The sequence below is a fragment of the Canis lupus genome, chromosome 23 (genome assembly GCF_048164855.1).
Source record: "Canis lupus baileyi chromosome 23, mCanLup2.hap1, whole genome shotgun sequence".
Taxonomy (NCBI): domain Eukaryota; kingdom Metazoa; phylum Chordata; class Mammalia; order Carnivora; family Canidae; genus Canis; species Canis lupus.
In genome coordinates, this window is record NC_132860.1 from 21,236,484 (window position 1) to 21,258,862 (window position 22,379).

The 22,379-nt window shown below is 50.6% G+C and overlaps 1 protein-coding gene and 1 long non-coding RNA gene across 10 annotated transcripts; one reads left to right on the forward strand and one right to left on the reverse strand.

The window, feature by feature from the left end:
* Positions 1–15: 15 nt before the first annotated feature.
* Positions 16–22,170, forward strand: APBB1 (amyloid beta precursor protein binding family B member 1). 7 transcript variants are annotated; one of them, XM_072794268.1, is made up of 14 exons: positions 16–167; positions 7,390–8,124; positions 13,661–13,839; positions 13,937–13,993; positions 14,073–14,158; positions 14,273–14,336; positions 14,779–14,928; positions 15,303–15,430; positions 15,842–15,956; positions 16,097–16,181; positions 16,460–16,543; positions 21,074–21,189; positions 21,335–21,511; positions 21,596–22,170. In XM_072794268.1, exons 2-14 carry the CDS (start codon positions 7,404–7,406, stop codon positions 21,761–21,763), a joined length of 2,130 nt encoding a protein of 709 aa, XP_072650369.1. In that variant the 5' UTR covers positions 16–167; positions 7,390–7,403; the 3' UTR covers positions 21,764–22,170. The 7 variants fall into 7 exon arrangements, with proteins under 7 accessions (XP_072650369.1, XP_072650371.1, XP_072650373.1 ...); XM_072794270.1 differs by having other exon boundaries at positions 13,664–13,839; XM_072794272.1 differs by lacking the exon at positions 13,937–13,993.
* Positions 9,808–12,077, reverse strand: LOC140614886 (uncharacterized). Of its 3 annotated transcripts, none has more exons than XR_012015615.1 (4): positions 11,878–12,077; positions 11,350–11,755; positions 11,169–11,229; positions 9,808–9,982 (listed from the first exon to the last, which is right to left on the reverse strand). It is a non-coding gene; the product is annotated as an uncharacterized lncRNA (long non-coding RNA). The 3 variants fall into 3 exon arrangements; XR_012015614.1 differs by lacking the exon at positions 11,169–11,229 and adding an exon at positions 10,448–10,501 and having other exon boundaries at positions 11,878–12,074; XR_012015613.1 differs by lacking the exon at positions 11,169–11,229 and having other exon boundaries at positions 11,878–12,063.
* Positions 22,171–22,379: the final 209 nt, after the last annotated feature.

A 22,379-nucleotide genomic window follows, 5' to 3' on the forward strand; every position in this document is an offset into this window, starting at 1 on the left:
CCCCCTCCCCCCCACGCCGCCCGGCGCGCGCCTCCGCTGCTCGGGGCGCGGCCCCGCGGCCCGCGCGCTCCAGGGCGGGGGATGTTGTGATGGAGAAGGCGCCGCGGAGCCGGAGCCCCGCAGCCTGAGCCACCTCCGCCACCTGGGCCTGGGGCCTCCCCGCGCAGGTAGGAGCTGCCCCAGCCCCGGGCCTAGCCCCGGACGCCGGATCCCGACCCCCCTCTGCGGGCAGCGGACCCCGCAGCCCCTTCCCCGCGGCGGCCTGGGGGGCCCTGGTCAGGCCACATCCCCGCGGGCGGTACCCCCGCCGCGCGCGTTCGGACCGTCGTCCAGTCCCCCACCCCCACCTTGCAGGCGCCACCTCGGTCCTCACAAGACCCCCTCCCCGACCTTTATTTACCTCTTGCCCCTCGGGGCTGGAGGGGGTCGAGTCTGGGGGCCACGCAGCGAGGGGCGATGGGGGAGGGGAAGGGGCTGGCGTGGGACGTGGGGCGAGGAAGGCAGGGCCCTCGCGGATTTCTGCAGGGTCCCGGGCCTGGAGTCTGTCAAGCCGCATTCAGTTGCCCTCGGCGACCGAGGGGTGTGCCCTGGGGCCCACCGCGTCCCCGGCTTAGCCAGGAGGCCTCGCGCCAGCAGAAGCACTCATGGAGAGCAGTTTTCCAACCGCCAATTCAGAGGTTATTCCGAATCCCGTTTTGCCTCTGCCTGTGCATTTCTCGCATTCCCAGCCTCTCCAGCATAGTCCCATCTCCCTCTACTCTTTCAAAGCCCAAACCTTGCCTGCACTTGCTGTCATGTCCTCACTTCCCATTCATTCTTAAAACCACTTCATTTGGTCTCTGTCCCTGACACCCACTGACACTGCTGGAGCCAAGGTCACCGGAGACCTCCATGTGTCCGACTCCAATGGACACCTTCCTGTTATCCCCCTTTCCTTTCAGTAGTATTCAGTGGTGTGTGTTGACGCTCCTGGAAGCATTTTTTCTGGTTTCTCTTGTCCGGCATTGGCATTGTCTGCTCCTTCGTGGTCTCATTTGCTACCTCCTTCCCCTCCCTTTAGATGTTGGTAAAGCTCTTGTTTCCATCCTGAGCTGTGCTCTTTCGTTCTGTACTTTCTCCTCTGGTATTTTATTCACTCCCAAGCCTTCAAATTTCATATATATCTGTTAGTGATTCTCAGAGATATATATATATATATATATATATATATATATATGTATATATATATATACACATACATATATATATATGTATATATATGTATATATCTGGCTCAGACCTCTTTTCTGAACTCCAGATTCAGCTGCCCTCATGACATCTCCATTGAAGTTCGACAGAAATTCCATACCTACAGATCCCAAGCTGAATTACCTTCCCTGCGTTCCCTCTCCACCCTTCTTCCAAATCTGTTCTTCCTTCAGCTCTCGGAAATGGCTACTTTCCAATCAGTTATCCAAGCTGGAATCCTGGGCAACATTTTAGATTAACCTCTCTCCCTCACACTCTCCATCTCATGTCACCAAATTTTGTCACATCCGCTACCTAAATATTTTTCAAATCCATTCGTTGTGCTCCATCCTGACTGCTACCAAATTTAACCTAAGCCAAAACTCTTTTTTTCCCTCATTGCTCTAACATCATACTCTCTTGTCTACCTCCCCTTAAATACTCTCAACACAATGTGATCTTTTTTTTTTCAATGCATCTATCTGATCATTTATTCATTCAACAAATATACTTTGAGCACCTTTCATATATTAGATACTGTGTTAGGCACTGAAGATATAACTATGAACAAAATAGACTGAGATCTTGTCTCATAATCCAGGAGGGAATCAGATAAGAATAAAATGACAAGTGTAATAAATACCATGAAGCGGATGGTGGATAGTGCCTTGAGACTACATAAGAGCACAAGCTAAATTGGTCTGGGAGGTGTAGAGAGAGAGGGCCAAGGAAGGCTTCTCTGAGAACCTGACATTTGAACGAAGATGTAAAGGGTAAGTTCGAGTTATTTAGGCTGCAGGTTAGCAGAAGGGAAAAGAATCACCTGCAAAACGCCTTGTGGAAGGAGAGAGCATGATGTCTTCTAGGAATCGAGAAGGCCAGTAAGGCTGGAGAGCAGAGTGCTGAAGCTGGCAGAGGCCACACTGAGCATGACAGTTTAGGCCATGTTAATAATTTTGATCTTAAGATCTTTGTCCTTGGTGAAGATTGTGATGGTAGTGGATGTGGAGAATAGATGAAGTTCAGACGTTTTCCTCAGAGAGGAAATTTTCAGTATCTGGGGTTAAATGTGGGGAGTGAGGGAGGCAGGGAGGCAGTAGCGTTAAGGATGCTACCCCCTGCTTCTGTTTTGCACAACGGGATGGGTGGTTATATTACTCCATAAACCAGGATCCTGAAAGAGGACCAGTAAATGTATGGCAGAGAGAAACATAAGCAGGCATGTTTGTTTGAGAGTCCTTTGAGACATCCAGGTGGAGATGCTGAATAGGAAGTTGAATGTACACGTCTGGAGCTTGGACGAGGGGTCTGAAATGGAGATGTAAATTTTGAAATATGCACCGGAAGCTGTGGGCACAAATAAATATTTATCTTGAATATTCAATGAGAAAGAGAAAAGGGCCTAAGAACAAGCCATGAGAAATATCAGCATGTAACAGCTGATAGAGGAAGGTGAGCCAGCATAAGGGTCTAAGAAGACACTGGACTGGAACTAGAGTATGTAGGAAGAAAACCGGGAGATGTAGTACAGGGAAGCCACGAGTGAAAGTTGGATGGGAGGCAGGGTTCAAGTAGTGCTGAGAGTAGAACCAAGATGATGTGCGGGTTGGATTAGATGACACAGGGTCCTGCTAACCTTGGCAAGAGCTGTTGCTGAGACATTCTGGGAGTGAAAGCAGGATTGATTGGAGAGGTTGAGCATTGAGCGCGAGGTGAGGAAATGATAACAGTGAGTAGAGACAGCTCTTTCAAGAGGTTTGCTTGAGCTGGATGGGGAGAGAGAAAGAGCAGCTAGTGGCACTGGAGGACCATTGGTCAAGACACATTCTGCTTTTAAGTTGGTAGATAGTAGATCCCATTGAGAAGGAGAGGTTGATTATTTAGAAGAGAAAATGGGTGAACAGTGGTATAAAATTCCTGGAAAGGCATGAAAGGAAGGAACCAATTAAGAGATGAAGCAGTTGGTCTTAGGAAGAAGGATAAAAGGATAGGTGCCGAGGTCAGCAAATTAGTGTTTGTGGACATTCCCCAATCCATTCCATTTCCTCTGGGAAGGAGGAGGGGGAGGTCTTCCTCTGGGAGGGAGGGGTGGTGCACCAGGTGGTCCAAGGAGAGTTGTGCTCTTGTCTCAACTTAAAAGTCTTTCCTTGAGCAGCTCCTTGCTGATGTCTGGGCTAGAGTACAACTCAGACTCCTGTAGTGCCCCCTGTTCCTCCCCCCATCATACTCCATCATTTATTCAACAAATAGGGAGTGCTTATCGGTGCCAGGGACCGTCCAGACCCTGGCACTACACTGCATTGTAAGGGGTGGTTTCCCTGCTATACTGTGTACTCCACTGGGGAGGGACCATTTCTTTTTTTTTTTCTCAAGATTTAGAGATTTTATTTATTTATTTATTTATTTATTTATTTATTTATTTATTTTTAATAAAATAATTTTTATTGGTGTTCAGTTTACCAACATACAGAAAAACACCCAGTGCTCATCCCGTCAAGTGCCCCCCTCAGTGCCCATCACCCACTCACCCCCACCCCCTGCCCTCCTCCCCTTCCACCACCCCCAGTTCGTTTCCCAGAGTTAGGAGTCTTTATGTTCTGTCTCCCTTTCTGATATTTCCCACACATTTCTTCTCCCTTCCCCTATATTCCCTTTCACTATTATTTATATTCTGGGAGGGACCATTTCTTCATAATTCATCACTCTTCCCCATGCCTAGCACAGTGCCTTGCAAATAGTAAGCTGTCAGGTTAGAGGACTCTTGATCTTGAGTAGGATGTACCCCCATCCCTGCAGTCAATCTGAGCCCCTTCACACTTAGTGGCCACTCTTAGCTCCTTGCCTTGAGCCAGAATCCATGTGGCTCTTTCCGTCCTTTGAGAGGCTTCAGGTACACCTAACCCCAAAATGAGTGCCCCTTCTTGAGGATCCTGGGCCGCTGGTTATCCTTTGACCTCAAAAAGTTAGGTGATGGTGCCATACAATGCCTTGAACCAGGAACTTAGGTTTCAGTGCTTGTTCACAACAGAGCTTCTGCATTTCTCCCCCAGTACTTTCTGCCCTGGTGACCAGAGGGACAGGGCTGCCTTGGAGTTGATCTGGCTCTTCACTGTCCCAGCCTCACAGTGTATGTGCCTTTCCCAGATCACACCTCCAAGTGCTAAGGAGGTCAATACCATCCTGACCTCTTAAAAACCTGGCTCCATACACTGCTGTTTCAGAGAAGGACTCATCGTCTCTGTGATCCTCTCAGCTTGCCATAGTCACAGGGTCTTCACATCCTGAAACTCAATGGGGATGCCACTGTGGAACAGCCTTCAAGTCAAGACGTCAGTGTACACTAATTCCCTCCCTCCCTTTGTCCCAGATCTTGGTCCTTACTGCTCTGGGACCTCCTGCCTTCTCAGGTACCCTTCATCATTCTCCAGCAGCCTCTCTAATACTCTTATTGCCCACTTGCAGCCCATGGGGCCGCACAGGTTTGTCTCAGTGTCTGCTCCCACTAGTCTCAGCCTCCAAATCCCTCTTACCCCCTGAGAGCACCTCAGGGTAGCTCTCAGCTCTGGGCACACGTTGTCTGTTCCCTCCATCCTTCCCTTCTGTCCACATCGAGGCTCCACTGTGTGGCACACACACCACGCACACTCCTTGGTAATGGGAATGTGAAGTCGAATAAGACAGTCTCGGGTGTTTGGAGGGAATGGGGCATTGGGTATCATGAGACATGGAGGAGGGAATGGTCCCCTGAGCAAAAAAGAGAGAGAACGGAACAGGAAAGCCTCACTGCTCAGAAGCTGTGCCTGCCGAGCCAAGTTTTGAAACATGAGCAGAGGTTCTCACTCAGGGAGACAGGATTCCAAGCGGGGGGAGCACTGTAAACAAAGAGCCAGGGCTGTCAGGGTGTGACATGTTCTAGAATCTGCCATATTTTGTGAAGCTGGAATGTAAAGTGTGAAAGAGGCAGGGAAGGGGGAGGAGGTCTGAGAGGTCATAGGGATTGGCTCAAGGAGGCTCTCGGTGTCCTGCTAGTGAGCACAGATCTTATTCTGAAGGTAGCAGTGAGCCATCTAAATTTTCCAACTGGGGAGTGACACAATCTGGTTTCCATTTTTGGAAGATTACTGTGGTTCTAGGTAGTGGCAGAGCTGTTTATTTTTCTTGTTTATGCCAGTGACCATGAGTTTGCTTATTACCCAGGTGGAGCCACACCAGGCAGATCTGCAGTTCCACATGAGGCAGACACACAGGAACATTTTTTCATCCAGGTCACGGAAGTGTGCACAGTGTTGTGCTAGGGTTTGAGGAGCTAGGCATGATGGAAAAGCAAACTATGGCTCCTGCCCCAGGACCATGTGCTGTACCTGAGGCACAGCAGAGCCTTGGTCAGACAGCCTAAAGCACCTCACTGGCAATGTGTGCTCAGAGCTGAGAGCTACCCCGAGGTGCAGGGAGAACCAGGACAGGGGGTCAGGGGAAATGGAACTCTTCAGTGGGGGCTAGGGGGGAGAGAGAACGCTCAGGTGAGAAATGGGGGAGAAAGAACCACACGGTGGGAGTCAGAGAGAGATGTATGCAGTGAGGGCAGCCAGTGAGACAGAGTGGTGTGCTGAAGAGAAGGGTTGAGGAGGAAGAGAGGACTCAGAGAGGGGATGGGACAAGTGGAAGGCGACACGGAGCTAAGAGGGCCAGGATGAGAAAGACTTGGTCAGGGAGGATGGCCTGTGAGGTGGTGACAGTGAGGGTCCAGGGAGTAAGCACTTTACAGTGACAGTCAGGGAAGGAGGACACTAGAGCAGTAGAAGGTGAGGATGGAAGGAGGCCTTGATGGGATCACTGGGTAAGGATATTTAGGCAGTGAAGGTGTTCCACAAAGGGGTTGTAATGAGAGAGGGGCCAAGGGGCAGGAAGTTGGGGAGGGCTGTCACTGTGGAACAGGAGATCCCCTCACCTGCGGCAGATGGGATTTGTTTGGGCCACCACGAGTAGTGGTTGAGACACAGTGACATGACCAAAATGTGTTTCCTGCAACTGGCAGAGGAGATGCTAAAATCGGGCCTGGAGGAGATAGGAGAGCAGACTTACACATTCATTCAACAAATATTTATTGAATTCCTGTTCTGTGCCAGGGTTTGTTACGGTCTAGGCATATTGTATTGAAAAGAAAAAAAAAAAAAGACAAAATCTTCCACCATGGAACTGAAATTGCAGTCATGGGGAGACAATGATTAAACAAATAGTGGTAATAATATTGATAAATAGCTTGACAGATGGTGCTAGGCACTAGGGAAGGTTTGCGTGTTGCTGAGAGAGGGCATGGTGGCTTGCAGTTTTAAAAGGGTGTCAGGGAAAGCCTCACTGAGAAGATGACATTTGGATCAAGACATAAAGGGCTGGAGAGTACAGGTCAAAAGCTCCTGTTGATTGAGGCATGAGGCATTATAGGGCCTGGCAGGTGGAGTGGTGTCCAAAGTAAGATACTTTATAGTAACAGTCATCAAGATGTAGCTTCAACTGGCCAATTCAATTCATGAATTGAGGCTGAAGGTCTTTCCTTTGTGACCTTCCTTCCCAGGTCCACGCCCTTGATGGTCTACAGCTCATTCTCTCCTATTCTCACAGTCCCTAGTAGGCCTGGGCTTCGGGGCTGGTTGATGATAGGAACACTGCCTAGGGAGCTCACAGTAGGAAGTTGTGGATAGCAACGTGGCAAGAGGAAGAGGGCAGTCAGTGTCCAGTCCCAGAACACATGAGCCAGTCCCACACCAGCTGGGTCCCTGGCACAGTAAGCCCCGGTCAGATAAGTGGGGGTGGGGATGCACAGAGAGCCATTGTGTGGAAGCTCTGCTGTTGGGATTGAGGGCAAAGCAGGGGCTGGCTGTGCTGTCTCAGAAAGCTCAGGGCTGGGGATTTGGGGCTGGGGTGGATTGTAGGCCTGGCCCTAGCCTTTGGTGGAGATGGTGGTTGAGTGGGTGGTGGTGTGGGGGGACAGGAGTTGAGCCTAGTCATTGTCATGGGAAAATAGCTCTCAGGACACAGCAGTGGGTGCTAGTCTGCTGAGCATAAGGGAGATGACGAGGTACGGAGCACAGCCCCAGGCAGAAGCAGGGGTGCTGCTGTCTTGACCTGGAGGCTCAACCACAGTCTCCTATCCTCACCCCACAGGATCTGCCAAGGCCATGTCTGTTCCATCGTCACTGAGCCAGTCGGCCATTAATGCCAACAGCCACGGAGGCCCTGCCCTGAGCCTACCCCTGCCCCTGCACACTGCCCACAACCAGCTGCTCAACTCCAAGCTGCAGGCTACGGCTGTGGGACCCAAGGACCTGCGCAGTGCCATGGGGGAGGGTGGTGGGCCTGAGCCAGGCCCTGCCAATGCCAAATGGCTAAAAGAGGGCCAGAACCAGCTCCGGCGGGCTGCCACAGCCCATCGTGACCAGAACCGCAACGTGACCTTGACCCTGGCAGAGGAGGCCAGTCAGGAGCCTGAGATGGCACCCTTGGGCCCCAAAGGCCTGATGCACCTGTACTCTGAGCTGGAGCTCTCCGCCCACAATGCAGCCAACAGAGGGCTCCGAGGATCTGGCCTGATCATCAGCACCCAAGAGCACGGGCCAGATGAAGGAGAGGAGAAGGCGGCAGGGGAGGCTGAGGAGGATGATGAGGAAGAGGACGAAGAGGAGGAGGAGGAGGACTTGTCTTCTCCCCAAGGGCTGCCTGAGCCCCCGGAGAGTGTGGAGGTGCCCCCCAGACCCCAGGCCCTTGCAGACGGTCCCCGAGAACACAGCAAGAGTGCCAGCCTCCTGTTTGGCATGCGGAACAGTGCAGCCAGTGATGAGGACTCCAGCTGGGCTACCTTATCCCAGGGCAGCCCCTCCTACGGCTCCCCAGAGGACACAGGTACTTTATGGAGCTTGACATGGGGGATCCGGGAGGGCAAGTGGACAGGGGTCAGGCCTCTCCAAATCAATGTCAGGGCCAGCCCAGACATGAGCCACAGAGCTGGTGTCCTAATAGTCCTCAGCAGGCCATATCCAGGTTTTCCTGGATGAAACCATTCCTGATATTCAGAGTGTTTGCACAAGTTGCTAGGTTCATCCATCATGCACACACTGATGGACGGTGGACTTAGGTGCATTTATGGAGCACTTACCAGGTACTGCCCTATGCTTATTATTAATTGTATTCCATCCTCACAGTCATACTGTGAGTTAGATGCTATTATGATGCCCATACATCATACATAGTAGGCCTGGAGAGGTTAAGTAGCTTTTCCAAGCCACAGACAGTCTGGGATCATAGTAGAACTGAGTCTAGACCTGAGCTCTTGTCCTTGCTTATCCTGCCACTGATGCACACAGCACGATGAGCCAGATGAGCTGACTTAAGTCAGCTTTTAACAGGCCAGATCTGGAGGCAACAGCAGCACCTCCCCACAGATGTCTACTTGGAAAGACTGAGGTCGGTTGTGTGCAGAGCACTACTCTGGGCTTTGTAAGGATACCGTTTTGTATTCTTTGTATCAGGAATAGAATACTAACTAAAAGTTAGGAAATAAAAGAAGAAAGAATGAATATATCCATCTTTGTGGGGTGGGCAAGAGGGGACAATAGGTATTGGACTCCAAGGACTGATCATTAAATGTGTCCCATTTAAATAAATTGAATTTCCGTATTTCCTGATGTCACATAGAGATGCAGACAGAGCTGAGCAACAGAGGACAGAGATAATGGGTTGTAGCTACAAGCCCAGAGTTTTCTGGATTGGAAGACAAGTAAAGATTAGGAAAGACTCGGGTGGGCACCTGGCAGCAGGCACCATACCAGACCCCAAACTGTGGAGCCTTTGCAGGGGAGCATGTAGTTCATGCAGGTGAGCCAAAGGCAGTACAGCATCCCCTTTCCAAAAACTTAACATGGATATTTTCAAACATCTAGAAAAGTAGAGAGAATAGAATAATGAGCCCAATTTATCCATGACTCCGTTTTAATAGTGACCAACACATGACTAATTTTGCTGCATCTATACCCTGACCTACTCTTGGGTCCTAGCCTATTTCAAAGCAGACACTCAAATCCATAAGTGTTTGTTTACTCATGCATTTCTAAACAACAAAATTCTTCTAAAAATTTTCACAAAACCATTATCATTAGTACAAAAATTCAGCAATAACTTCTTAATATTATCAAATATCCGGTCAATGTTTATAATTTCCTAATTGTTTAATAAATGACCGCCCCCCCCCCCCACACACACACATCCTGCTATTTAAAGTTTTGATTATTTGGATCAATAACCAGTTAGTTGGAGACCTTTCCATGGTGGATGTGTATCTTAAAGTTTCTTTGGGTCTGTATGTCATGCTTCCATTCCTCCGTCTGTCTCTCTTTATTTTTGCTTGCAGAGTGTTGTTTTAAATTAGAGACACAGTGTTATTTATCTTGGGTTTTCCAGAGTCTGGATTTGTAGACTCTCCCTGTGGTGGCATTGAGCAGGTTTCTCTTCCCCTAGATTTCCTGCAGATTTGGTAGTGAGTTCTAGAGCCTTGATCAGATTTGGATTTGAGAGGTTTTTGTGTGTGTGTGTGTGTGTGTGTGTGTGTGTTGCTTTTGCAAGAACGTTTCATAGGTGGTATTGAGTACTTTTATCAAAGGCAAAGTCTGGTTGCTTCTCTTTTCTGTGATGTTAGTAGCCTTCGATGGTCATTGTTTGGACCTCCTTTTAAAGGAGCAGCTGCTACTTCATTCCAGCTGGTTATCTATAGGGTTGCATGGGGGGGAAATGTCATCCAGTCAGTTCATGCCACTTTTCAAGGAAAACCAAAAACTGGACATTGATGTGAAATAGCCCAATTTCTAAATGTTAGCAGCCAGTTCTGTTTTTTTACAAAGTACCATGCAGGCCACACAAAATCTGAGTCTTGTATTTGTCTGTAGGTTGCTAGTTTGGAACTTTTGCCCTAGCTGTGGGGTATGAGACAGAGGCCAGATACTGGAGAGCCTGATTGGTCCAGGGGCTGCTGGGGTGGTCGCTGTAGTAGCTGCACATGTGAGCCGTCTGGGAGAAGGAGACCAGAACTGCCAAAGAAGTGGGAAGGGCCTGCTGGGCACAGGCATCAACCTCAGCGAGAGAGGACAGCCAAGGATCAAGCTCTGGTGGAGGCTATGGAAAGTGGAGGGAGTGGGGTGGGGCCAGCCTCGGAAAGGGTTGAGTCACTGCTTACTCTTTTGTAATTGTGGTGCTGTGATCATGAAGGCCATGGAGGAGGTCTGGGTTCCTGTAGGAATGGAGTAGCATTGGGCAAAAGTTATTTTGTCCTTCCCAGCCTAGTATCTCCACAGAGTTGTTGATTGAATAAATGAATGAATGGAAGAGTGAATGAACTTTACTACCTGTGTTGAGTTCATACTCAGTGCCAGACCTTGTCCTAAATGCTGAGAAGGCATAGCACAAGGGACAGAGGTTCCTGTCCTCATGGCGCTCACAGTCTAGGGGGTACAGAGAGAGACGGGCAGCTCTGATCCGCATGGTGAGCACTGGGATGGAAGATGTGCAGGAGGGCACTCAGCCTGTGTGCATGGGCGTGAGGGGGTGGGTCAGTTTTGATATGTGACCTTTACATGCAGGCCTGAAGAAGGAGTGGGTGATAGTTAGGTGAAACCTGAGGGAAGGAGGCTGGGCTTGTAGAGGATGAGGGGCATGAAGAGCAGGGAGAGAGAGACAAGGGGCGTGGGGGCTGGTGATCAGAAATAAGGCTCGAAGGCAGAAGGTTAGAGGCTCATAACAGCACACACACCCCGGGAGGAGTTTGAGTTCTATCCTGAGGGCAAGAGAAAATAATTAAGATTACTAAGGTAGAGAATAGTTCAGCATTTTGAAACAATCATGTGGGCTGTAGCGTGCAGTCCACATTGGAGGAGACTAGGCTGGAGGAGGGAGCCCACCTGTGAGGCTGTTGCTGTGATCCAGGTAAGAATTCCAGGTAAAAGGGAGAAGCTTGAACTACTGTAGTGACATGGGGATGGAGAAGAGGAAAGAGCATTATGTGACTCACTGACTCCCGAGCAAATGGCTATACCTGTTTCACCATGACGGCATGCACAGATGAATGAATGATGCACAAACCTTTGAATTCGTGCGTCAGTGCCTGAATGAGTCGATGCAGGAGTGAAGATGTACATTCCTGAATAAATGTGTGCATGTGGCGTGGCAAAGGCCTTAGTGGGGCTGTGCTTGGAGGGAGATGTGCCAGGCTCCAGAAGGGCCTCCCAGATGGTCAGAGGGGGAGAGCAGCCCGCCCCTCCAGGACAGATCGGAAGGATGAAGCTCTTTGAAGCAGGAAGGTACAGGCTAACAGGGATGGCAGATGGATTGGTGTGTGACTCAGTCAGAAGATGGTGAATTGGTCCCCAGATTCAAGAGGTGTGTGACCCTTCATGAAGAAGGGTATGTCTGTGGAGGGCACGGTTGCTCTTGCTGTTGGTGCTCCTGAAAGGTTCCACAGGAGAGCCCGGAAGGCACTGGAGGGTCCCTGGGGAAGAGCAGGCATTTTAATTCCCTGGGGTCTGAGATGAAGGCAGGGTGGAGAGAGAAGAGGTGATAATGGCTACCTAGAAGGCTGAACAGGCAAGAGCCCCTCCTCCATGGGCCTACCTCATTTACAAACAGGGTGGTGAGAAATCTTGCTTGCATCAGGTGTGCGTCCACCTTGGGTGACCACACCTGCTCCCAGCCCCTCTGTGTGCCTGGTTGCCCAGCAGCCTGGGTCTGGGGACTGCCTGTATCCTCAGTGCTGCCTCTTGGACCAGTCAGGATTCCTGGTTTCCCTGGTAACGGGAAGCACGTCAGCAGTCTGGGCGCTCCCAACCGTCCTGGTGCTGCGGTTGCCGAGGAGACGCTGCAGCCTAGCTGGGCCCTGGCAGGTGAGGGGGGCTGTGCAGGGAAGCCCCAAGCCCAGCCTCAAGCTTGCTGGGGCCCAGCCTTCAAGGCCCACTTTTGGGCTCAAACTGCAGGGCAGGTTCTGGGCAGGGGAGGGATCCCCGGGAGCTCTGAAGCCACACCCTTTTTGTGCTGAGAGCTAGTCTTTGCAGGGCCCCAGGTGGCTGAGGTATTCCTGAGGGGCTGAGTTTCCTGGTGTCCTCCAGACTAGGTTTGACTGTGGCACTCTGATGCCCATTACGGGGTGGGATGGAGATTCAGAATTGGGGGAGGGGAGTCAGGATTAGAAAGAAGAAATGTGGGCAGGAAGGGCTAGGGTCTTATGAGGACCCTCTATTTCCCGCCCCCCCCCCACGGAGGTCCCATGGTGGTCCTGGCCCCTCCTTAGTGAGCGCCAGGCGGGGGAGGATCTTGCCTGGCAGGCGCTCTGCCCTGGTGAGAAGGGGGCGGGATGAGCTTTCTCTGCAGCCCAGCACCAGGCTGTGAGCCCAGCTGGCTGGGCTGGAGGGGCTGTGAGGAGGGAGGGTGGAGGCAGGAGGGGCTGGGAACCAGCGCCATGTTCTCCCAGGACTTTTTCCTGGCCATCATCCTTCAGGACAGCAGCCCAGGTGAGGGGTAGCATGAGGCTGGGCAGAATATGAGGTGGGGCTGGGTAGGGAGGAGAGGCAGAGGAGGCATAAACTGGGTTACAGGGCTGGAGTGGTGTGGCTCTGCTGGAAGAAGAGGGGTGTATGTCACAGGTATACGTGCATGTGCATAAGACGTTTGCCTGCATCTGTGTGTGGCAGGGGTCAAGGTGTGAGTGTGTGTGGTATCTGCACACACGAGGCAGAGGTTGACTGAGTGTGCATTCACTATCTGTGTGGTACCCACACATGTGTTGGGGGTTGTTGTGGGTGTGGTCTCTGCACACATGTGGTAGGAGCTGATACATATAACCGTGTGTGTGCATACCTCTGTATGGTGACTTCGTTAAGGTATGGCTGGAGTTGGGTTGTATGTGTGTTTGCCCCTGCACATGTGTGTGCACCTGTGATACCCACCGTCTCTGCTGGTATTTTCTGTGTGTGTACACCCTTGTGTTTGTGGTGGCTGCACAGGTGTGTAGTAGGGCTTATATGTGTTGTGTGTTTGAGTGCACGTGTGTGTGCAAGAGCTGACAAGTGTGTGTGTGCCTGAGATATGGGCATATATGATAGGAGGTCAGTTAGGGTCACCCAGCCTCCTTCTCCTCTCTCTGTCTTCCTCCTTCCCTCTATGTGGGCACATTAGCCAGGAGCAGGGTCCAGGAGGAGACCTGAGTCATGTCCCCTGCTGGTGGTCCCCCATGTTGTGGCTCCCGACTGCAAGCTCTCGGAAGAAGCAGGAACTTTGTGCTGGAACCCTTCCCCCATCCCTTCCTGTCCACCATGGGATCTCCACGAGGGGATTGGCATAAGTACCTACTGTATGCTTGTTGGGTGGGTAGACCCTCATCAGTCCCCCCCAACCCACCCAGCAGATTCCTTCTGGAACCCCAACGCCTTCGAGACGGATTCCGACCTGCCAGCTGGATGGATGAGGGTCCAGGATACCTCAGGGACCTACTACTGGCATATCCCAACAGGGACCACCCAGTGGGAGCCCCCAGGCCGGGCCTCTCCCTCACAGGGGAGCAGCCCCCAAGAAGAGTCTCAGGTAAGCTCACAGGCCTGTTGTTTTTTGTACAGGGGTGGAGGGGTGTTGCTGCCAGAACAAGATAAGCTACCCACTTATTGCTCCTCCCTCTTCATAGCTCACTTGGACAGGCTTTGCCCATAGAGAAGGCTTTGAGGATGGAGAATTTTGGAAGGTGAGGGGACCTGCTCTACAATGGGGGAGCTGGAGAAGGGGCATCATTTTGGTCCTGACTCCTCTCTCCCCTTTCCAAGGATGAACCCAGTGAGGAGGCTCCTATGGATTTGGGACTGAAGGACACTGAGGAGGGGGCATTGCCCTTCCCAGCTCAGAGCCTCAGGTGAGTGGGAAGGCATGATACAGTGGGCTGGCAGGGGGATAGACCTCTCTGGGAGGGGCATTAGGACAGCTCCACGTTTGAGCATCTGTACCAAATGTTACCATATTCCTCCAGCCCAGAGCCATTACCCCAAGAGGAGGAGAAGCTGCCCCCACGGAATGCCAACCCAGGGATCAAGGTTTGTTTAAGACCAATGCCTATTCCTCAGGCTGGGGCTCCTCTATGTGCAGGAGACCCCCTGTGTCATGTTCTGGGGGGCATCTCTGGTCTCAGTAAGCTCTCCAGGTCCTGAGTTAGGAGTTTTTCCAGTCTTAGCATAGATCCCTGTTTCTGAGCCAGAGGCACATCAGTGTTTCACTCAAGCAGCCCAGTGGCTTGGCAGGGGCTCCATCCAGGCTTGACTCAGATGCTTCCTTGTGCTGGCAGGGGTCTCCTCTGAGACCATCCCCCTCCCGCCAACTATATCCTGTTGGAGAGCTTTTCAGTCTTAGCTCAGAGCATCCTCCCAGCTGCCATGTTCTGAGTCAGGAACTCCTCTGCTCTTAGCAGAGAGTGTCCTATGGGTCCTCTGGTTCTAGCTCAGACCGTATACCTCCCACCCCCTCTTCTATATCTGGCAGTGTTTCGCCGTGCGCTCCCTAGGCTGGGTGGAGATGACCGAGGAGGAGCTGGCCCCTGGACGCAGCAGTGTGGCAGTCAACAACTGCATCCGTCAGCTTTCCTACCACAAAAACAATCTGCACGACCCCATGTCTGGGGGTTGGGGGGAGGTGAGGGCTGAGCTGGTGGGTATGGTTCAGTGGAGAAGGGAAGGGAGCTGTGAGAGAGAGGAGAGCTGGGCTGCCTGAGCAGTGTCTGGGGGAGGGAGGTGTCAACCCCTTGCAAGTGACAGCCTAGTGAGATTGTTGTGTGATCCCAGGTTGGGGCCTTGGGAGATGGTTTCTAGCAATGACCAGATGATAAAGGGAGTCACGTAAGGGATGACAGATGTGACCTCTACTAGAGTGAAGCCTGCAAGGTGGGTGATCCACCACCAAGGCCAGGACCCCACATCTGTGGCTGACCTCCCCTGAGCTGGAGGTGGCAGAGATGAGTCACCTCCCCAGCTGGGGCTCCACTGAGTGCCTGCTTCCTGGGCCCACAGGGAAAGGACTTGCTGCTACAACTGGAGGACGAGACACTAAAGCTGGTGGAGCCGCAGAGTCAGGCCCTACTGCATGCCCAGCCCATCGTCAGCATTCGAGTTTGGGGCGTCGGGCGGGACAGTGGAAGGTGGGAGCTGTGCCTGGGACCCTAGGGTGGGGGCTCATCTGGCAGTCAGAGTGGGGGCCCTCCTTCCTGACTCTACTCTTTGCCTCTCTTATGCTGCTGGAACCAGAGAGAGGTACTTATACCTAATTTACCCTGACCATTCCTCCTCCCACACTAGGACCAGATACCTCAAAGCACCCAAGTTCCCTTATTCCGCCCTGCCCCTTCTTGCCCGCTGTGCTCGCCCATTTTCCCCTACCTCGGCATGCTTGCCTGTCTACCCACCAGCCAGAAGGCAGCACCCACAGGACACCATCCTGAGGGCAGAAGCCCTGAAGGAGCTGTGAGGGACAGGGAGGGCATGGGTGGGGTAGGGATGATGCCTCGCACTGGATGGCACTGGGAGACACTGAGGTACCCCTCCCCCAACAGGGACTTTGCCTACGTAGCTCGCGATAAGCTGACCCAGATGCTCAAGTGCCACGTGTTTCGCTGTGAGGCACCTGCCAAGAACATCGCCACCAGCCTGCATGAGATCTGCTCTAAGGCACGGCCCCCTCCGCTCCCTGGACTAGCTGGCACCTTTGCTCTACAAGGATGTGGGTGGGGTCATTGAATGGGGGTGGGGGACTCTGGGGCAATGAAGCCCTAATGGACTCTCTCTCGCTCCTCCCCTCCTCTCTTCAGATCATGGCCGAAAGGCGTAATGCCCGCTGCTTGGTAAACGGACTCTCCCTGGACCACTCTAAACTGGTGGATGTCCCTTTCCAAGGTCAGTGCCACAACCCTGCCAGATCCAGCTCAGCTTTGTTAGAAAGGTGAGGTGACCCAAGAAGAGGCATAAGCTACTACATGGACATGATAAAAAATGGGCACATAGAGACTAAATTCTTTGGATCAAATAAGTGGAGGGACTTTGGTTAAAGGGAGGTGGGGAAGGGCTGGAGGTAGGGCCTTGGATGGGTGCATATCCAGCTTATGCCCTGGTGGTGGGGCCTGGGAGTGAGCAAGGTCTGCCACCATGGCTGATCCTCCTTTTCTTTTCCACAGTGGAATTTCCAGCGCCTAAGAATGAGTTGGTACAAAAGTTCCAAGTCTATTACCTGGGGAATGTGCCTGTTGCTAAACCTGTTGGTATGTATGTTCTTCTTCACCCAGGGACCACCATCCTGATCCCAAAGCTATGCCCCCACCCTCTGCCTTCTAAAACCTTTTTTTACCAGACCTTCCTCATGCTTCATGTCCCCCTGCTCTTTAAAATGCATCCCACCTCCTGTACCTCTGTCCTATCTGCATTCTGTGTCCTGCCTTATACCAGCAGTTGGCCTGCCTTCACTGAGTTTGAACCATTGAACTAGGCACATAGGAGACCCACTCTTGCATCTCACAGAGAAGCTTTGATTGGGTTAGGAGGTGGGTCTTAGATGACTAGAAATACCAGGTAGCAGCTGGGAGCTGGGTTGGGTATTACAGCACTAACCATGAGCTGTGAGCATCCAAAGAGGAAGCAGTGAGCATAATTGTGACATGCTTTATTGCTTATGAAGTACTTCCTTATATGTCGTGTAAGTTTTGATGTTCCTATGAGGTTGGGATTATGTTAATATCCATTTTGTAGATAAGGAAACTGAGAGTAGAGACTATCTGATACTGTCTTATATTTCTAGTGCTTTCACAGTACTTGTTATTTATTTTTCATTCATTTAACAAATACCTATGAAGCTTACCATGTGCTGGGTCCTGGGAGAACAATGATCATAGCTTTCATGGAGGTTACAGAAGGTTGCAGCAGAGAAAAACAAAACAAAACAGAAAGTAGTCAAATAATCATATTAATAATAAATGTGTAATTACAAATTGAGTCATTCGTTGAAAGAAAGTAGCAAGGTGCTATAAAACTATGTGAGAGAGGAACTTCATTTAGTCAGAAAAGACTTCCTTGAGAAAATGACACTTAAACTGAGATCAAAAAAATGAATTGAGGCTAATGTGGTAAAGTGGGATGGAGCTAGGAATAAAGCAGGGGAATATCATTCCAGGCAGGTTAAGCAGTGTAGAAGGGGATCCACAGTGGAGGGCACTTTGGTACTTCAAAGGCATTGAGAGAAGGCCATTGGTGCCAGATGAGGCTTGGGAGTTGGGTCGCAAGTCAGACATTATGGACCACATTAATGATTTGTTCTTCATCCTAAAATCAGTATGGAGCTATAGTTGAATTTTCAGGAAAATACTTTGCATAATCAAATTTGAATTCTGTAAAAGTTGGCTTTGGTTATACCATGGAATAAAATGTTTAGCAGGTGGAGGTGGATGTGAGGAATCAATTAGGAGGATCTTGGAGTAGTTATGGCTGGTAAGAAGAGTATCATGGGCTATGGTGGAACTGAAGAAGAGTATGCAGATTGAAGAGACGTTTAAACAATTAGAATCAACAGATCTTGGTGATTGACAATGTAGGACAAGGGACAGAGGCATTCAGGCTGACTCCTGGCTTCCTGGCTTTGGAAACTAATGCCATTCTGTAAAGGTAGTAGACATTGGAAGAGGCCAGTTTTGGTATGGAGATTGGAGTTCGGTTTCAGATATGCCAAATTTGATGGGAAAGCTGAGTGACAAACTCAGGTTGGCAGTTGGATTCACAGAGGAGAGGTCTGGGTTGCAGATTCAAATGTGGCATTATTGGGTTATAGAGGTAATCAAAGCCATGAGTGTAGAGGAGACTGATCCCTGAAAATAAGCAGCCCACAGTGAAAAGAGAAATGAGGCTAGGCCTAGCTTTTAGACCCTTAGCATTTAATGGACAGAGGAGGAGGAAATTGACAAGGATTGTGGGAGCAGAAGAAGAGAAGTGGGAGGCAAAAAGACTGCTTCAAGAGGCGGTCAAGTGTCACATCAAAAGATACTTAGGAAGAACTCAACTGTTTGATGAATGGATAAATGAACACATGAAACAATGAATGAGACTTACCTCAAATGACATGGCCAGGAGGTGGGAGGCCTAGGGCTCAAACCTGGTCATCTTCAATTTTCTGCTCTTTCCCTCAAACCATACTGACTTTAATGACGAGCACCTTAGATCCAATAAGGAAACCCTTCTTAGAAAGAATGGAAATTGAGCTAGGGTTTGAAAGGGGGCCTGTCTTTACAGAGGGTAGTTGGTATTCCACTTGGATTCAGTGGCAGTGCCACAGACAGGGAGCCAGAGGTGAGAAAATAATGTGTGGGGAGCAGGAAGGAAGCTTGGCTGACTCCTACATCTTTGCTTTCATTTCTTTCTGTTTTTCACCCTCAACTTCCAAACCCTTGTTGCTTCTTCCAGTTACAGTTCCTACCCCCCACCCTCTCTATCCACCTTACTTAGGTTCTCACGATGATGAAGCAACTGTCTACGATCCTTGACTGCCCCTCTGCTGCCCGTCACTTCAATGGTCAGCTCCCTAAACTCTCTTAAACTCACTTCCTGCTTTGTCTTATGCTCCCTTTTTAACCTCCAGGAGTTTAACATTGGCTCCTCCTAAAGCTGCAGCATTCATTCATAAATCATTCATTTATTTAACAAGTATCTGTAGGTTGCCTATCTGTGTGAGGCACTATTCTCAGTTTTTGGTTCACATTAATGAACCAAACTGACAGATTCTTGCCTTCAGGTAGCTGACAATTTAGTCAGGAGAGACAGACAATAATGAAATTATGTAATATGTTGGAAGGCAACATGATACGGGGAAAAATGCACAGTAGGATAAAGGGGATTGAGAGTGCAGGGCTGGGGGTCAGGGAATAGGTTTTAATCCTGAGTTGTTACCAAATATGGCAGACTGTTTGTAGGCCACATTGCTCCACAATTTTCCCTACCTCCACACCAATTCTCCCCACATTCCAAGGTCAGGCCCCATCCCCATGGCCCCATGAGCTTTGATATCTTGTCCACACTCATGGTGTTCGAGATTTTTCCATAGACTGGAATAAACGTCAAAAACACCACAGCCCTTGTCAATTGACCTGACCCACTCAGGAACTGCCTGTGTTTTCACCCTTCTGTGGGCTCCTAGGTTACTTGGTTATACCAGTTTGGTTGCATTTACCCATGTTGCCTTGAGGGTGATTTGCTCAAGCATCTGGAATTCCTTAAGTAGATAATAGATAAGCCCTGTGCTAGGATTGGGGACACAGAGATGAATTAAACTTGCCTTCCCTCCTTGAGATGGCCAAAGCCCAGGGTGGAAAAAGGTTTTCCAGGAGTTACAAGATGTGCTAGTAGTTGTCCCAGCAGCATCCTCACTCTGCCCTGCAGCAGGGAAGGCTTCCAGGATGGGTCTTGGGTGAACCTTGAAGGATGAGAATCAGGAGTTTCTCATACAAACAATCAAGAGGGAAAGGGCACTCTAGACAGAGGCTTTTCCACAGTTACATCCTGTGTCCCTTGAGGGCATCCTCTTCTCTTACTTTGTATTCCCAATCTGCCTAGCAGGGCATTTGCCAAGATTAGATGTTAATAAATGCTACATAAATCATTTGAAGCTCAGGGAGTAGTAAAATATGAGGCTTGACAGCTAAGATGAGGCCAGTTTTTGGAGGACTTACATAATTAGGAGAGGAATTAGGCCTTGATCCAGCCAAAGGTAAGATGAACAAGGCCAAGATGAGGGAAGACTTTCAAGGAAGACATTTGTCCTCTTCCTTGTCTGCCCACAAAGGGTCCATGTGGTCTGCTCCTGTGGGAACCCAGAGGCACTGAAAGGGGCAAGAGGGCCCTGGAGTGGGCCGCAGAGCTGCGTGCTTTCATGTTGGCACTGTTTAACCTCTTAGTTGTGAAGGTGAAGACATGGTAGATCAGAGCCCATTCATGAGAAGCGTGGGACTGGAACCCATGCCTCCACTGTGCCGTGTGCTTCCTCTGCCTTGCATCTCTGCTGAGTGCAAGCAAAAGTGGGATGCAAGAGTGAACTGTTTAATAGCAGTTTGAGTGGAGGGAACCACTGTGTTACAGGGGGATATTGATTGATTGATCTAAAAGCTAGGAACCTTCTGTTCCTTGTCCTCTTAATACATTATAGAAATTACCAAAATTACTGAACCCAACTAAGATTTGACAGTCCTTCTAGTTCTGAAAACTAGAAATATAGAGAAGAAGCAGAGGAACTGTAAGCTTCGGTTTCCTTATCTAAAATGGTGGTTAAAGAATCAGTTGGGAGATTGTTGTAAGGTGTAAATGAAATTGTGCACTGTAATGACTGGCATGCACAGTGGGATACAAAAGTCAACATACCTTAAGTGGATAGAAAACAAAACAAAGATTGGGTCGTGGGAGAGGTGTGGCTTATAGGGGCTGATTTGGGAGTCCTTGTTGTATGATGCAGGATAATGTCTGAATGTGGGCAAACACTGAGAGCCAGGACGTGGAGAGGTCAGAGCTTTGGGGAATCAGTTCATTTTGGAGGCTGAAGGAAGAGGCAGAGTCAAATAAGGAAAACCGAGCCTAGGATTCAATATGGAAGAAACCAGGAAAGTGCTAAATCACTGAAGCCAAGGAGGAGGGCACCCAGGAAGGGGTATCTGTGCAGCATCATCCAGGGCTGTTGACTGGTGAGGTGGGCATGGAGCAAAGGCCCTGGGGCATCCTCTCCCCATCCCTAGTGGTGTCATGTTTGTGTCCATATCTTCCAGGGGTAGATGTGATAAACGGGGCCCTGGAGTCAGTCCTGTCCTCCAGTAGCCGTGAGCAGTGGACCCCAAGTCACGTCAGCGTGGCTCCTGCTACTCTTACCATCTTGCATCAGCAGGTAAAGACCAGGGTGGGAGAAGGCTTAGCTATGCCTTGCCATGGAGGGGAGCCTGGGGTGGTTGAGGAAGAGCTGCCAGTAAGTGGATATGCCAGTAGAAGAGAGGGTTGGGCTGTTCCTTCCTAACTGGGTTCTGTCCCTCTAGACGGAAGCAGTGCTGGGGGAATGTCGGGTGCGTTTCCTCTCCTTTCTGGCTGTGGGCAGAGATGTCCACACATTTGCATTCATCATGGCTGCCGGCCCAGCCTCCTTCTGCTGCCACATGTTCTGGTGCGAGCCCAATGCTGCCAGCCTTTCAGAGGCTGTGCAGGCTGCGTGCATGGTAAGCATGTAGGGTGGTGGAGTGATGATGCCCACTCCACATGGGGCAGGCTGGAGAGTGACTGCCCCACCTGCCTCTTTGCAGCTCCGCTATCAGAAGTGTCTGGATGCACGTTCCCAGGCCTCCACCTCCTGCCTCCCAGCACCCCCTGCTGAGTCCGTTGCCCGGCGTGTAGGGTGGACTGTCCGCAGGGGCGTTCAGTCGCTGTGGGGTTCGCTCAAGCCCAAACGCCTGGGGGCCCATACCCCTTGAAGCCCTCAGTCCTCCCTCCACCTGCTTGCATTGAGCCCCAGGGAACTCAAGGGTGTGGAGCAGGGAGGGGCCCTAGAGGCTAGCGTTAGGCCTCAGGTTCCCCCCAAAGTTTCCCCACTCCAGTAGCTGGGGTTCCCTGCCTAGGGGCTGGGGAGAGAGATACCTCATCCCTGCAATGAAGTGACAATACTGGATTGATAAGAGGAGCAAGAAGCAAGGCCAGCCCCGGGCTCTCCACCCCCATGTTTCAGGTGGAGCAGGAGGAACTGGTCTAGGCCAGGCCCCATCTTGGTAGGGTCCGGCAGGGGCAGTAGGAGGGGACTGGTTCAGGCATGGGTCCCCTCCCCCCGTTCCATGGGCACCTCTGCTGTACTGATATCACTAATAAAGTCTGTCTGCCCTGCTAAGCTGTGTGCCTTCCTGTGCCTGCATCACACCATCACCTGTAGTACCCCGATCTCTCGTTCAGATCATATTCCCAAAGCCACCTTGTCCTCCCTGATTTGTTTATTATTATTTTAAAAATATTTTATTAATTTATTTGAGAGATAAAGAGCGAGAGCGAGAGAGAGCAGGGGCAGGCAGAAAGAGAATCTCAAGCAGACTCTGAGCTGAG

What these genes read in the sequence shown, in the direction of transcription:
- APBB1 (XM_072794268.1), top strand. Translation starts at nt 7,404, where the DNA reads ATGTCTGTTCCATCGTCACTGAGCCAGTCGGCCATTAATGCCAACAGC. An exon ending in TGCATGAGATCTGCTCTAAG is followed by an intron (nt 15,957 to 16,096) that starts GCACGGCCCCCT and finishes TCCTCTCTTCAG; the next exon opens with ATCATGGCCGAAAGGCGTAA. An exon ending in GCCTGTTGCTAAACCTGTTG is followed by an intron (nt 16,544 to 21,073) that starts GTATGTATGTTC and finishes CATATCTTCCAG; the next exon opens with GGGTAGATGTGATAAACGGG.